This window comes from Cyprinus carpio, chromosome B22 (assembly GCF_018340385.1).
Source record: "Cyprinus carpio isolate SPL01 chromosome B22, ASM1834038v1, whole genome shotgun sequence".
NCBI lineage: Eukaryota > Metazoa > Chordata > Actinopteri > Cypriniformes > Cyprinidae > Cyprinus > Cyprinus carpio.
The window spans coordinates 34,053,537-34,066,510 of record NC_056618.1 but is presented as its reverse complement, the minus strand read 5'-3'; the positions used below and the strand labels follow the sequence as shown (position 1 = coordinate 34,066,510).

The 12,974-nt window shown below is 36.4% G+C and overlaps 2 protein-coding genes across 2 annotated transcripts; both read right to left on the bottom strand.

Moving 5' to 3' along the window:
• Nucleotides 1-276: 276 nt before the first annotated feature.
• LOC109085402 (5-hydroxytryptamine receptor 3A) lies at nucleotides 277-6,796 on the bottom strand. The gene is made up of 9 exons (XM_042749873.1): nucleotides 6,654-6,796; nucleotides 5,806-5,969; nucleotides 5,675-5,719; nucleotides 5,478-5,587; nucleotides 4,463-4,632; nucleotides 3,006-3,166; nucleotides 1,829-2,039; nucleotides 886-1,149; nucleotides 277-631 (listed from the first exon to the last, which is right to left on the bottom strand). Exons 1-9 carry the CDS (start codon nucleotides 6,700-6,702, stop codon nucleotides 405-407), a joined length of 1,401 nt encoding a protein of 466 aa, XP_042605807.1. The 5' UTR covers nucleotides 6,703-6,796; the 3' UTR covers nucleotides 277-404.
• Nucleotides 6,797-7,474: 678 nt separating this feature from the next.
• On the bottom strand, nucleotides 7,475-10,011 carry LOC122141590 (5-hydroxytryptamine receptor 3A-like). Its single transcript, XM_042749465.1, has 4 exons — nucleotides 9,745-10,011; nucleotides 9,404-9,614; nucleotides 8,292-8,474; nucleotides 7,475-8,156 (listed from the first exon to the last, which is right to left on the bottom strand). Exons 2-4 carry the CDS (start codon nucleotides 9,486-9,488, stop codon nucleotides 7,828-7,830), a joined length of 597 nt encoding a protein of 198 aa, XP_042605399.1. The 5' UTR covers nucleotides 9,489-9,614; nucleotides 9,745-10,011; the 3' UTR covers nucleotides 7,475-7,827.
• Between the last annotated feature and the right edge of the window lie 2,963 nt (nucleotides 10,012-12,974).

Here is a 12,974-nt window from a genome sequence, read left to right as displayed (position 1 = left end):
AATCAGAACCATCACATACCATATCCAACAAAAACACATACCTAACACAAAAAATGTAATACCCTAACCATATGATGTATAAATCTCAATTTCGAGAAATGGACCCTTATGACTGGTTTTGTGGTCCAAGGTCACATTATTGGTCCTGACTAGGAAAGGGAAAAGAGGCCATATAGTCACCCTATGATAACCGATAACGATTATATGCATGTTTATATGTCGATAACCGATATGCATAAATTATTTATTGGTGGATCTGACATTACAAAACTGATATTTAATTATTGAAAAATGTAAAAAATCAATATCGGTCAATTTCTACTCTCTACATTTCTGCTGTAGTGAAATTGGTAAAACAACCAAAAGTTTACGTAAACCTTTTTTTCTACTAGCCTATACTCTTTCTACTGGTTCATCCAAACGCACCACATGCATATGATTACAAGCGCGTATCCCGTGATTATCAACAGGTAAATGCGGAAGAGAAGGAAGTCCAGGATGTAGCCCACATGACACCACTGGTTCTGTAGATGGTCTTCTTTTCGTAGAATGGACAAATAAGTGTTCATCTCTCTAAGATCCTGACTGATCTGTCTTAGTTCGGGCACATCCAGTGTCATGGATCCAGACGCTAGGGGACAAAAAGCAAACATTTAGCATCTTAAATAGAGGTGTTCACTCCTGTTCCTGGAGGACCAACATCATGCTGAGTTTAGCTTCAACAAGCTCCAATACACTTGCCAGGAAGTTTCTAGTGGATCTGAAGACCTTGATTAGGTGAATCAGGTGTGTTAAATTAGGATTGGAGCTAAACTCTGCAGGACACCCGCCACCCAGGAACAGGTTTGGACACCTTTGATTTGAAAGTTAACATCAGGATCTCACCATTAGTGGATGTCTGTTGACCGGATGTTGATTGTGAGGGCTGGACAACCCATGGATCGGATTCTTGTTTCTCTTCTAGCTTGGATAAAGGGTCTTCAGGGAAACTGTAGCAAATAAGTCGAGCGATGAAGCGCATCACAAGCACCTGAACCCAGTGTGGCACCTCCCTGTATTTCATTGAATTGTGGTGGAGGACGAAGGTGATGAGGACCGTCTCCAGCAGACTTATGGTCATGAGTGCCAGACACACAGAGAAATAGATACCTAAGGAGGTGAAACCAAATTTTAGAGATGTAACTTAATGAGTATTGAAAAAAGTTAACAATACTACATAATTAAATTATTTATTCTCTCTGAAATACTTGATCCTTATTGATCAATCATGTCCATTGTCCTCGGCAACATAACATATATCACTCTGCATGTTACATCTTGCTACTGTGTTTTGGTTAACTAATGGCCTTGGAGGACTTCAGTATAATGGTGCGTTCACATTTGTGAAATTTCATGAGCAAAAAAAGGTCCAATGCCTATTGTCAGTAGTGTAGAGATGTAAACACCGCTCACAGGAATTCAAACCAAGCAGCTTTCTGTTGACCAACATGGCAAATTCGTATTACCAACTGAACCCAGTGCAAAATCTGCATGGGGAAGTCTTTTGCTCACAGTGTGTGGATTCCTACTGAAACGATATCCCAATATTTGCATTTTTCCACAATCAGATATACAAAATGCAAAGAAAAATGTGCAAATATCGGTAAAATATCGGTACAATGATTATCGGTTGATCTCTCAAAGCTTTTGTTGAGCCATCTACTTTATCAAAGGTTTTCTCTTCTTAAACCCAAAGTAGACTTCCATTTTGATACAAACGCTTGAGGCCAGATCGAAGAAAATTCAAGTTCACACATTGCTTCACACTGGTGTGTTGTGGCTAATTGACCTATTAAAGGTGTTCCATTAGCAGTGCTGGGAAGCAGGTCGTTCATAATGAGAAGAAAGACTGTATATCCCAGAATAAGGGTCATTTTGAAAGAGGATCGATCCACGCTGTGTGGCGGCAAGTAGAAGGACAGGATGTCAATGATCATGAGGAAGGAGCTGGGGATGATCAGGTTCACTACATACAGTATCGGTCGTCGCTTTATCACCACCTGCAGAATGAAAACAGTAAGACTTGGACTAAATTATGTTCAATTTGAAGTGCTGTATGTATGTTTTTGGAACATTTATTTTGGAATATCACACATTTACATTTATGGAGCTCTACATGTGACATGCGGTAGTAAAAATATCTTGTTATTCATAGCTAATTAATAAATAATTAATTTCTAAGACTGATTTGTTTCCTCTTTTTAATTTGGTTTAATTGCAGGCAAACTTTAGGGAAACAAATTAATGAAATGTGGCCACGAATGAATGATTATCTCACAATTCTGAGAAGAGGTAATTATGAGAGGGCAATAACCCTTTTTAATTTTTTTTTTTTTTACATCTTGCAACTTTTTTTTCTCAGAATAAACTCATAATTCTAAGAAAAAAGTCAGAAATATGAGAGGCAAATTTGCAGTTCTGAGAAAAACAGGAATAATTACGAGTTTAAACTTGCAATTCTGAGATAGACTTCCAAGAAATTCAAAATTCCAAAAAGTCCATATTATGAGATGTAAACTCAGAATTCAGAGAAAAAAAGTTCAGAATTGCGAGATGTAAATTCAGAATTTTCAGAAAAATGTCAGAATTGTGATATGTAAACTCAGAATTCTACGAAATTCAAAATATTGAGAAAAAAGTCCAAACTGCGAGATGTATACTCAGAATTCCGCCCAAAATGTTTAGAATTGTGAGATGTAAACTCAGAATTCCAAGAAAAAAGTTTTGAATTGTGAGATGTAAACTCAGAATTCCGAGAAAATAAGGTCATAATTATGACTTAACCTCACAACTGTGAGAGAGAGAAAGAAAAATTAATTGCGAGATTCAGATTAAATTCAGAATTCTCAGGAAAAGTCAGAATTGCGATATGTGAACTCAGAATTCCAAAAAAAAAAAGTTTAGCATTGTGAGATGTAAACTCAGAACATAGCCTATTATATGCTCTGCTTTTGTCTCATTCTTACCCAGAAAGTGATTATGTCCCATTCATCTATTCCAAACTTCAAAATGTTGGTGTCACCCAAGATAACCACCAGCTCCCACTCTCCACTGGCCTGCAGGTAACGCTTCGAGTTTCCCGTCATCTCCTTAAAGGACAGGGCAGGACTGACACGGACGTCCTTTACTAAAGGGGTTACAGGTTTTACAGGTGTTAGAATTATTACACTTAAAGAAAAACATTCATAAAACAGGAAATTATGTCAGACCCTCGTGACTGTGTGTCAAGGTCAGTAAGTCTTATTTTTAAAAATAAAGTTTTATTATATTTAAAAAGTATATATCTTAGGGCTGTCAGTCGATTAAAATTTTTAATTAATTACACGATGTGTCGATTAATTAATCGAATTAATCGCAAATTACGTTTGGCTGGGAAAATACCCCCAAAAGATTATTTAAAGCTTTTTTTGTGTTAAATGAGAAAGTATTAAGTAGACATTAAAAATAGTAGCTTTAGAAATAAATATTTTAATTCAACATAAAATGTATTACACATAAACATTAAGGCTACAATGGCTTTACATTAATGGAACATAAGAAGGTTCCAATTTGATTTGTTCAAACGGCTGATTCATTCAGTAATTCAGTAAAAGGTAATGGGCTTTTGAATCATTGATTCACCTGATTCGTTCAAAACGCAGATTAATTCATAAACTAAACACTGCTATGTTGCTTGGCGATGCACAACAGTTCTGCTGTGTGTATTTCATTTATTTATTTTTTTGGCAAAACTGAGCAAAAACAGGCAATATTGTGTTTAAATTATAATACAATATTAACTTCTTATTTACTGTATAAATCACATTTGCACTCTTGTTCTTCAGGACAAACAGCGCTTGTGTGATTGCTTTCACTGCTCGTGTCATATCACTTATCATATGATATAAATATAAGACAACAACTCATACAGGAGCATTTTTGCCCCAATATCTTGAATTTTAGGGCATAACTGCATTTATAAAGTTGTTGCCCTGTCAACTGTATGAAATGTAAGATGACGTACAGGTCTGGGGGCAGGGCCAGTGCGTTAACTGCGTTAAAATATTTTAATCGCATTTTTTTTTTTTTTATAACTAATTAAGTTAAAGCGTTAAACTGACAGCCCTAATACATTTTTAATACTATTAAGGTGTGTACATTCACATGAATTCAAGATGCAAGGAAAATGTATTTATGATGTATTAATTGATGGTTGCACCACTTGACATCATTCAAGGCATTAAATTGAAACTTTTCAAAATTGGCATTCTATTACTACAGTATGTCGACTTTAAATTACTGCATGCGAAAGTCCACAGAAACTAACAAGACAGATTAAGTGGGTCTTCCCAAACCGCAGACAAACGTTAAGGGAAATGCTTTCATGACAGATATGTGCTGAGATGGCAGGAAATGAGGAGAGCAGTGAAAGAGGAGAGGTTACTGGTATGCATGTAGGAGCCGAAGGTGAAAGAGCAGTTCTGTATGTCGAAAGGGAAACTGAATATCTGTAGGTTACAGGCGCTAACCAGCCTCAACATCCTGTCATAGCGGATGTGGCCCGTGTGGTTCACATACACATAAGGACAGGCCTGAGATACATCGTCATCCACGCTAAACAGGAGAAAAGAGAGAGTTCAAATTATTATATTTATGAGTTTTTTTTTTTTTTGATTACTTGTAGACCTTATTATTTTAAACCTTCTGCTAAGACAAAAATAAAATTGGCCTAGAAACAAGAGGAACACTGCAACAATATTACATAGCTATTTAAATAGGGTTTTAAATCTTCAGAGGACTTTACTGCTAAAGTTTTGGTTTATAGTTAACTAGGTAACCTTGATGATAGCTATATAGAGTGCTACAGAATTATGTATTTTTTTTATATTATTGCCAAAGATATGGGACAACATTTCACTGGTGAAAATGCATTGGTTTGTGTTTTTATATGTATTAATTCAATATTATAGGATGTTATCTTTTTAATGTTTAATGTAGCTAATGCCTTCATCTTGTTGTATTGTGTTAGATTAACAAAATCTTCTGATGAAGTCTATTACAGACAGAGCTGGGTAAATTACATACAAATTGTAGTCCATTACTGATTCCAATTTACAGAAATTGTAGTAACATAATTTATTACATTACACAATTTAGGATTACTTTCTGATTGCTTTTTAGACTTAACATGTTTATCACATTGATTTAAAAAAGATAATCTTGTACCATACTGATATAAAAATACAAAGAGATAGAAATATATTTCACAACACTCCATTAGCGTACACAACAACGAATGATAACAATAACGATAACGTTGCTAGCTGCAGTTCTGCCAACTCGGGTGGATACTGATTGGCTGTCAGTGTTATTATGGTTCATCCTCTGTCCCAGTTGGTGAACTATACCATTAATCATCCCCAAAAATGTTCCAAACATCTCCAGTAGAGGGCACTCACAACTCATAAACGATAATGTCGGGAGTCCAGAGATCGTTGACAGGAAGTGAGATCTTCGTAATGCCGTCACAGGCTTCTGGATCCCAGATGAGGAACTCATGGAACCAGTACTATAACAAAATATGATCGGAGAACAGGATTGTGACATGTTCGGGTGATTATTCAAACATCTCTTAGTGTTCATGCACCAAACCTACCAGCCTGAGCCAGAGAAATGTGGTGAGAATTTGTGCTTTTTCATTCTGCAAAACAGCACAAGCATCAAATGTTCAAACACAAGTACAGTTTACACAACTAGAGACGTATAGCTGGTCCTGCACTGACTCACCACTCCCAAGATAGCGTAGAGAGTGAAGGAGATGTTGGTTATGGTGGGGACGCTGAGGTTGACAGAAGGTCTGAAGGACTTCTTGTCAATGACTTCCTGTAGAGAGTCATACGTGGGTCCACTTTGTCCTTCTTCACACCGAAGCATTTTCGCCAGACACGACACTTAACATGACCATAAAGCAGGGAATCTTGCTTAGAAATTAATTTGATATCCATTTATTAGCATGCAGTTAGCAAATAAATGCTGTGCTCTTTTGTATATGATCACCCCAAAATGTATTTGGACACTTAAAAAACACTTAGAAATGTACAGATATTACACACACACACACACACACACACACACACAAAAGTAATTTGTCTATGGTGTCTTTAATAAAATGATAAAAATATAGCAGTGTTTAATATTATAAACACAAAAGGTATTCCAACATTTTAAGTGTAAATGTATATTGTGTGATCATGCCTAATGGGTATCTCTAGCATATTTAACTTTGACAGTGAATTAAAAGTAGTGCACATTATCTAATCTTATAAATGTACATAAAACATAAATGTAGGTAAAGCAGAAATAAATGTATCCTATATATTACAGAAACTGTACACATAAAAACTGGGCTGGGATCAGTTTATCCATTTTAGAAATTAGCAAGTAGTGATGAAATCACATTACAGTTACAGAAGCTGTAATAAAGTAAAATACATCGCATTATAATTGGAATTGATTTGATATAAAGGGTATTTCTGAATCATTGAAGATATTGGATAGTTGTTTTTAAACAAAGATAAAATTATAACTGACCAAAACGTTAAGTCTGTGATCTACATATAAGTTTAATTCGTTACCTTTAAGTAGAATGAAAAATGGCAAAAGAAAACGCCAAAGATGTCCCATAATGCTCCGTGTGGATGTGATATCCTTTTGTTTAAAACTGCTCAGCGTTTACTTCCACAGGTGAAATGTGATGACTTCACTGGCACGTCAGTGTGCTCTTACATGTTGTTTAACACCTTCGGTAACCACTGACTTGTTTTAATAGCATTGGATCTGTTTGGTTAAGCTCATTAGTGATGTACGTACCTGTTTTCCATTAGATGATAAAAAACATGTTCAGTTCCACACATTTAATTAGAGGATAGAACACCTTTCACACTTGAGCTATTGTGGCTCCTCGAGACATTATTAATTCTATTTGAACATATTAAATCATCTTAAATATATTTCCAGTTGTTTTATATACCATGGGTAGTTTTATATTTTCGTGATACCACCTAGAAATCCAGAGGCTGGCCTTGATTGTATGTTACTTTACATACTGCATTTTTTAAGAGCATTTTCTTGAGGCTTCTTTTATAGTCATGCATCAAATTAATAACTATCATTAACTATAATTATTCATTTAGAAATGCATTACCTTATGCTTACTTCAATACATATATTTAACATTAAACCACAATAACTGAAATCAATAAATCCTTTAAAAAACAAACAAACTCAAAACCAGGACTAAAGTTTGTTTGATATTTAAATAGTATTATTTAATAATATAATATTCTAAAAAGAACAGTGAAAAAACATGTTTTGGTGAAACAGATACAACAGAAAGTCAGATTCTACATATTAACTTATTTTGAATATTTATTTATTTATTTATTTTTATGTTCCAGAGCTTGTCTATGGAATTTTAAATACTGGGACACTGAGAGGGTTAGTTCACCCAAAAATAAAAATTCTGTCATCGTGTACTCTGAGCTGCCAGTAGACTTATTTATTTATTTATTTATTTTTTGCTACTGTTTGGTTACCAACATTCTTCAAATTATTTTCTTTTGTGTTTGAAACAACTTGAGGGTGAGTAAATGACAGAAATTAAATTTTTGGTGAACTACCCCTTTAAAGCCCCAATAAAGAGTATAAAGCTAGACTATTTTGTTGAAGATCCACTTCATTACATCAGAAATAAATCATAACATCATCAGAGTTTTGGTGTCATCAGTTTACAGAGCAGGCAATAATAAATCATGACCTTTTGTCTAGACTGTATGAGTATAGCCACAGAACCATAATTGTGCTTAAACTCACAACAATAAAGAGACTATACATTATAAAGAGCACACGGTCAACGACCTGACCAAACATGAACCAATCATCTGTTCTGTTTTCATTACTGAAGTGCTCTTCAACTTGGTGACGGATGGCCAATAAATCCGTACTCATCTTCTTCATTTCATCAAGGCAATGTTCCCAGACTCTCACTGGACTTGCACCAACTAGTTCTTTGTTTGGAATATCAGTCATGGCATTATCAGTCATGGTGTTTTTGTAGAAAGTGCTCTCAGATGTGTTTGCTGTTGCAAGAAACAAGACCATCACTGAAAAACATCTTTTACACCAATTATATGAATTCTGACGTCAGGTGCACAACAATAACGTGAAAGAGTACTGGAAGACAAAAATATATTGGCTTCCAAAAAGAGTCTTACCTTCAAGGTGTTTATCACAAGATTTCTTCATACAAGCAAGTCGAGCAAGATATTTCAGGACCAGAATCCTGAGCCACTTGGGTAAGGGAGGCAAGTCACGGGAACCATACAGGATATTGGTGATGAGGATAGTCTCAAGGAGACTTGCTACCATCAAGGCCAAACAGAGTGAGAAAAACACATCTAGATTGAGAGAGAGAAAGATAAGAGGAGGTAAAGAACGATCACCTACCCTGCTGAAAAAGATCGCGTTAAAGTCATGGCCTTAGTTTCCCAAAAGTATTGTAAACCACAGTAGAGACCATTGATACCATTGATGGTCTACAATGCTTTTGAGAAATACAGACCAGGGGTGCATTTCCCAAAACCATAATTAGCTTACTATGGTTATTAGTTCCATTGAACTCTCTTGATAACAACAGAACTTGCGGCCATAGTTGCTTTTGGGAAACGCTCCCCAGGCTGGTCCATGCCTGAATGTAGATCAGAAAAACTTAAGCCGGGGAGCCCAATCTTGTTCCTGGAGATCTACAGTACCTTCCTGCAGAGTTCAATTCCAACCACCCGTCTGTAATTATCAGGTGTTCTGGAAAATATTAATTAGCTGGTTCAACTGTGCTTGGTCAGGGTTGGAGCTGAACTTTACAGGAAGGTAGATCTCCAGGAACAGGATCGGACACCCTGGACTTAAGCTGATTGACCAGGTTAATCTTAATGATACGACTGGTCAACCCAAAGAGGTCTGTAATACCTTGAGAAAGCTAGGACGATGATTGGTTCACGTCCCATTTGTTTACATAAAGTATTGGGTTTATGACTGCAGCCAGCCATTAGATGACAATTGGAATGTTTTGGCTTCACATTTCAGGATGTGTGTGGCACACTTGCTCCAACCCTAATTAACTCACTAGAAAACTTCTTGGCAGGTGTACTGGAGCTCAGGAGCAGGATTGCACACCCCTGAGTTTTGACATATACCAGCCCTAACTGGGTCATGCCAAGTTTGGTTTGCCAAGAAAGTATTGCTGTGTAGGGACCATCTGGGGCCACATTTTAGCAGAGTAAAGACAAAAATATGAAAAAATAGTGAATAAGAAGGGTTGACAACATACTTATGAGTGGTAAGTTGTTTCCTGTGACAGGCAGCAGGTCGTTCATTAGCAGCAAGAAGACAGTGTAACCCAAGATGAGGGTCATTTTGAAGGAAGCACGGTCCACACTTTGAGGTGGCAGCAGGAAGCTGAAGAGATCCACAGAAAGCAGGAAGCTGCTGGGAATCAGGAGGTTCACCACATACAGCGTAGCTCGACGTCTCAGGACAATCTAGCCCACAACGAGTGAGGACATTTTTGTTAAACAAGTATACATTTCACAGTAAAAAAATAAATAAAATTACCACAAAGGTTTGAATTCACTAAGAAGTTGCACAACGTTTGTGTGTGGTATTTCCTACTTGTTTTCAGCTTTGTTCTCTGTTGGTTTATTGATGTTTTCCATCCTCTTCTTTAGCTAATTCTTTAAAAGTAAAGACCAAACTTTGAGTGTTGAAACAAGGTTGGTCTACAAAAATATGTCAATCCTTCAACACTCCATTGAGCTGTAATCCATTAGGTAGATTTGGGCTCTTTACAGATCGCGCCAACTAGATACAGCCCAGAAATCTCCAAAGGAGCATGGGAACCTCCAAAGGATTTCAAAAAATCGTATCACCTATTTAGAAAACTCAGTTCTTCTTGCTAGAGGTATCAATGTTGCACTACAACTGCACACAGAAAGCCGGAAGCAAACATAATAAAAAAAATTGTGGTCAATTGATGATGAAAAGCCTAATAACTGGTCATATCCAGGCACATAGTGTAGTCCAGGGGTGTCCAAACCTGTTCCTATAGTGCCAACCCTAATTAAACGCAACTGAAATAATCTAATCAAGAACTATGTTCAAATCGCTTCTTATACTCTCATTAACTATTCCCTACATTAGTCCACTAATGAAGTCCAGTTGAAGGAGTGAATGAAATCGGGTATTCTCTAGGATACATCGGTTGTACACTCACTATCACAGTGCATTGTGGGATTGAATGAGTACACTTGTTAATGTCCACTATGATTTTGGACACCACTATAAATGGCTGTCCCTTTAAAAAGTAATCTATTTAAGGGTAAAGGGGTGATTTCAGGCACAGCAAAGGTCTTCAGATTCACTATAAACTTTGAGGCAAGTGTGTTGGAGCTGTTTGGAGCTAAACTCTGCATGACGTTGGTCCTCCAGGAGTAAGATTAGACGCCCCTGGTGTAGTCAAACACACTTTCAGCTTTATTTGTTGATGTCTGGATCACAGTAACATGCACCTAATTGTGACGCTCGCTGTGATTTTGCCAAGTAAGACATGTTCCTGGATCAACATCTTTTGATGATCCTGGATCAACATTACTGTCCAAAAATATAGACTTAACCCAATCCCTACCCCTTAACCTAACCCTACCCATATTTTATTCCTAAAATCAGTGGGAAATGATAGCTGATTAACAAGGATGTAGAAGCACCTAACCCTGATCGTAAGCCTAAAACAGATATTTCCTGAAAAGTCATCCCACAAAAACAAACTGTCGAATATAAAAAAAACACAAAATAAAAAATAATTTTTAAAAAATAACACATTTCACTTAGTTTTAAAACGTTCACCAATCGTGACAGTATCAGTTGCGATTCTTAGTGAATTCTCCCCCAAATCTAAAATGGCACCAACATAAATAATGAGGTTATCCCATCCCCCTTCCAGAAAGAGTTGTACAGGTTTTTCTGCTCTCATGTCTATCAGCTCCCACTCTCCTTTAGTTGTCATCGCTTCAAGAGAATTTTTGAATATCTGCTCCACTGGCAGAAAGAAGAATAACTGAACATCATCACCTAGAAAAAGAGACCAATAGATACAGTATAATCACAAGTAGCCAAACAGGAACACACTTTTCTCAGTTTTGCTTACTCACGAGAGTGTTTATAAGAGTTGAACGTGTATGTACAGTTTTGAAAATCAAATGGAAAGGTGTAGATGTCCAGTCTGCAGGAGCTGATCACGTGAAACGGCCGTCCATCAAGCACCAGTCCAGTGTTGGTCACATAGACGTAATATGTTTCTGGTGCTCGGTTTTCATCCATGCTGTAAAATGATGGTGGGTAGCAGGTTAGAGGTTTGGATGTCCATTGCAAGTGTGTAAACACAATTTTGTTCCCTATCCAGTAGTCATAGCTGTTACATTCAATATTTGCAACTTACAATTCATTGATGACAATGTCTGGAATCCATATCTTTTCTCTTGGTAGTGAGATCTTTTTCGTTCCACACTCAGCAGGATCCCAGCTCAAACCTTCAATCTGCCACCTCTACAAAAAATAATTATTCAACTAGTGCTATTGCTACTAGTGCCTGTACATATGTAGCTCCGTAAAATGTGAATAAATCATGCAAGATGACTATTAATGCCTACTAAACTATGGGTGTTTGATATTTATCATTTGCGCAGGGACGGATTTATGCATAGGTTTCTAGGCAGGGAGGGCCCTAGTAAGAAAAAAGATCTAAACCCCCCAAAAACAATGATTAAATAAATACAACAAACACTGAGGGAAAAAAATGACAAACTATTTGCATGTTTTCCACCTTTTTATTTACAGGAATCACATTTTCCTCCTCCCCCTCTCTCTCAAAAACATACATTAACATTAATAAATAAATACTATTAGCATACATTTCTCGATGAGGTAAATCCGTCCCTGCATCTGCGATAATAGCATAATTGTTGCTTATGCGAACTGACATTGTCGAGTATGTCATTCACTTTGCAAAAAACAAAGACAAACTTGTCTTGACAATCCAAAAGCATTTACTGTGTGATCATGTCTATTAAAATGCAGGTATGAAAGCAAAAAACATGCCTGAATGGGATTTTGTTTTTAATATTTGTACGATGCAAAATAGTTAAGTAATCTCACGAAACATCAGTGCCGTCTTCCTAACTATTAGCACTGGAGCGCAATCACGAATGCTATATTGATTTTATACAACATGTCAACAAACAAGAAGTTAATATTCCATAAGTTTTGTTAGTTTCACTAATGAAAATTAGCACTTAGTAATCTATTCACGAATAGCTTGCTGTGCTGAGTAGTAACTGATTACATGAAATCTGGATTACGTAATCAGACTCCAAAAATTGAGTACTTGTAATTAGATTATATTATGTTTTAAAATATTTATAATCAGATTAAAGTTACTTTTTATGGATTACATATTTAAATTTTATTCACATTTCACACAATTTAATCAATATGGTACACAATAGCCGCTTTTCCACTGTCGGGCCAGTGCCACAAAGCCCAAAATCACGCTGCGTTTCCACCGTCTGAAAACTCCACTTCACTAACCGCCTTTCAAATGCCTCTCTGGAACACCGTCACGCAACCCCATCATTTCAGTTATCAGAAAACTAACTAAATCACTGGAGCTAGCGAGATCACAAAATGAACATGATAAAAGCGGCCGTTTGTTTGCATTTTTTATTGTTTATTTAAAGATTTAAATCCAAATGCATCAATGTTTTACGCAGTGATACATTGATCATAATGAATAAATTGAGTAGCAGAGGGTGCTCCCGAACAAAAACTATGATTATCTTATGCTTTAC

Bases quoted from the DNA above. Each gene is read 5' to 3' on its own strand.
- LOC109085402 (XM_042749873.1), bottom strand. From the start codon at position 6,702: ATGGGACATCTTTGGCGTTTTCTTTTGCCATTTTTCATTCTACTTAAA. The intron at 5,588-5,674 runs GTAGGTTTGGTG...ATTTTGTTATAG, and splicing joins CATTTCTCTGGCTCAGGCTG to TACTGGTTCCATGAGTTCCT. The intron at 1,150-1,828 runs GTCAATTAGCCA...TCACCTCCTTAG, and splicing joins TAATGGAACACCTTTAATAG to GTATCTATTTCTCTGTGTGT.
- LOC122141590 (XM_042749465.1), bottom strand. From the start codon at position 9,488: ATGACCCTCATCTTGGGTTACACTGTCTTCTTGCTGCTAATGAACGAC. The intron at 8,475-9,403 runs GTATGTTGTCAA...CTCTCAATCTAG, and splicing joins AAACAACTTACCACTCATAA to ATGTGTTTTTCTCACTCTGT. The intron at 8,157-8,291 runs GTAAGACTCTTT...TTCTTGCAACAG, and splicing joins TTGTGATAAACACCTTGAAG to CAAACACATCTGAGAGCACT.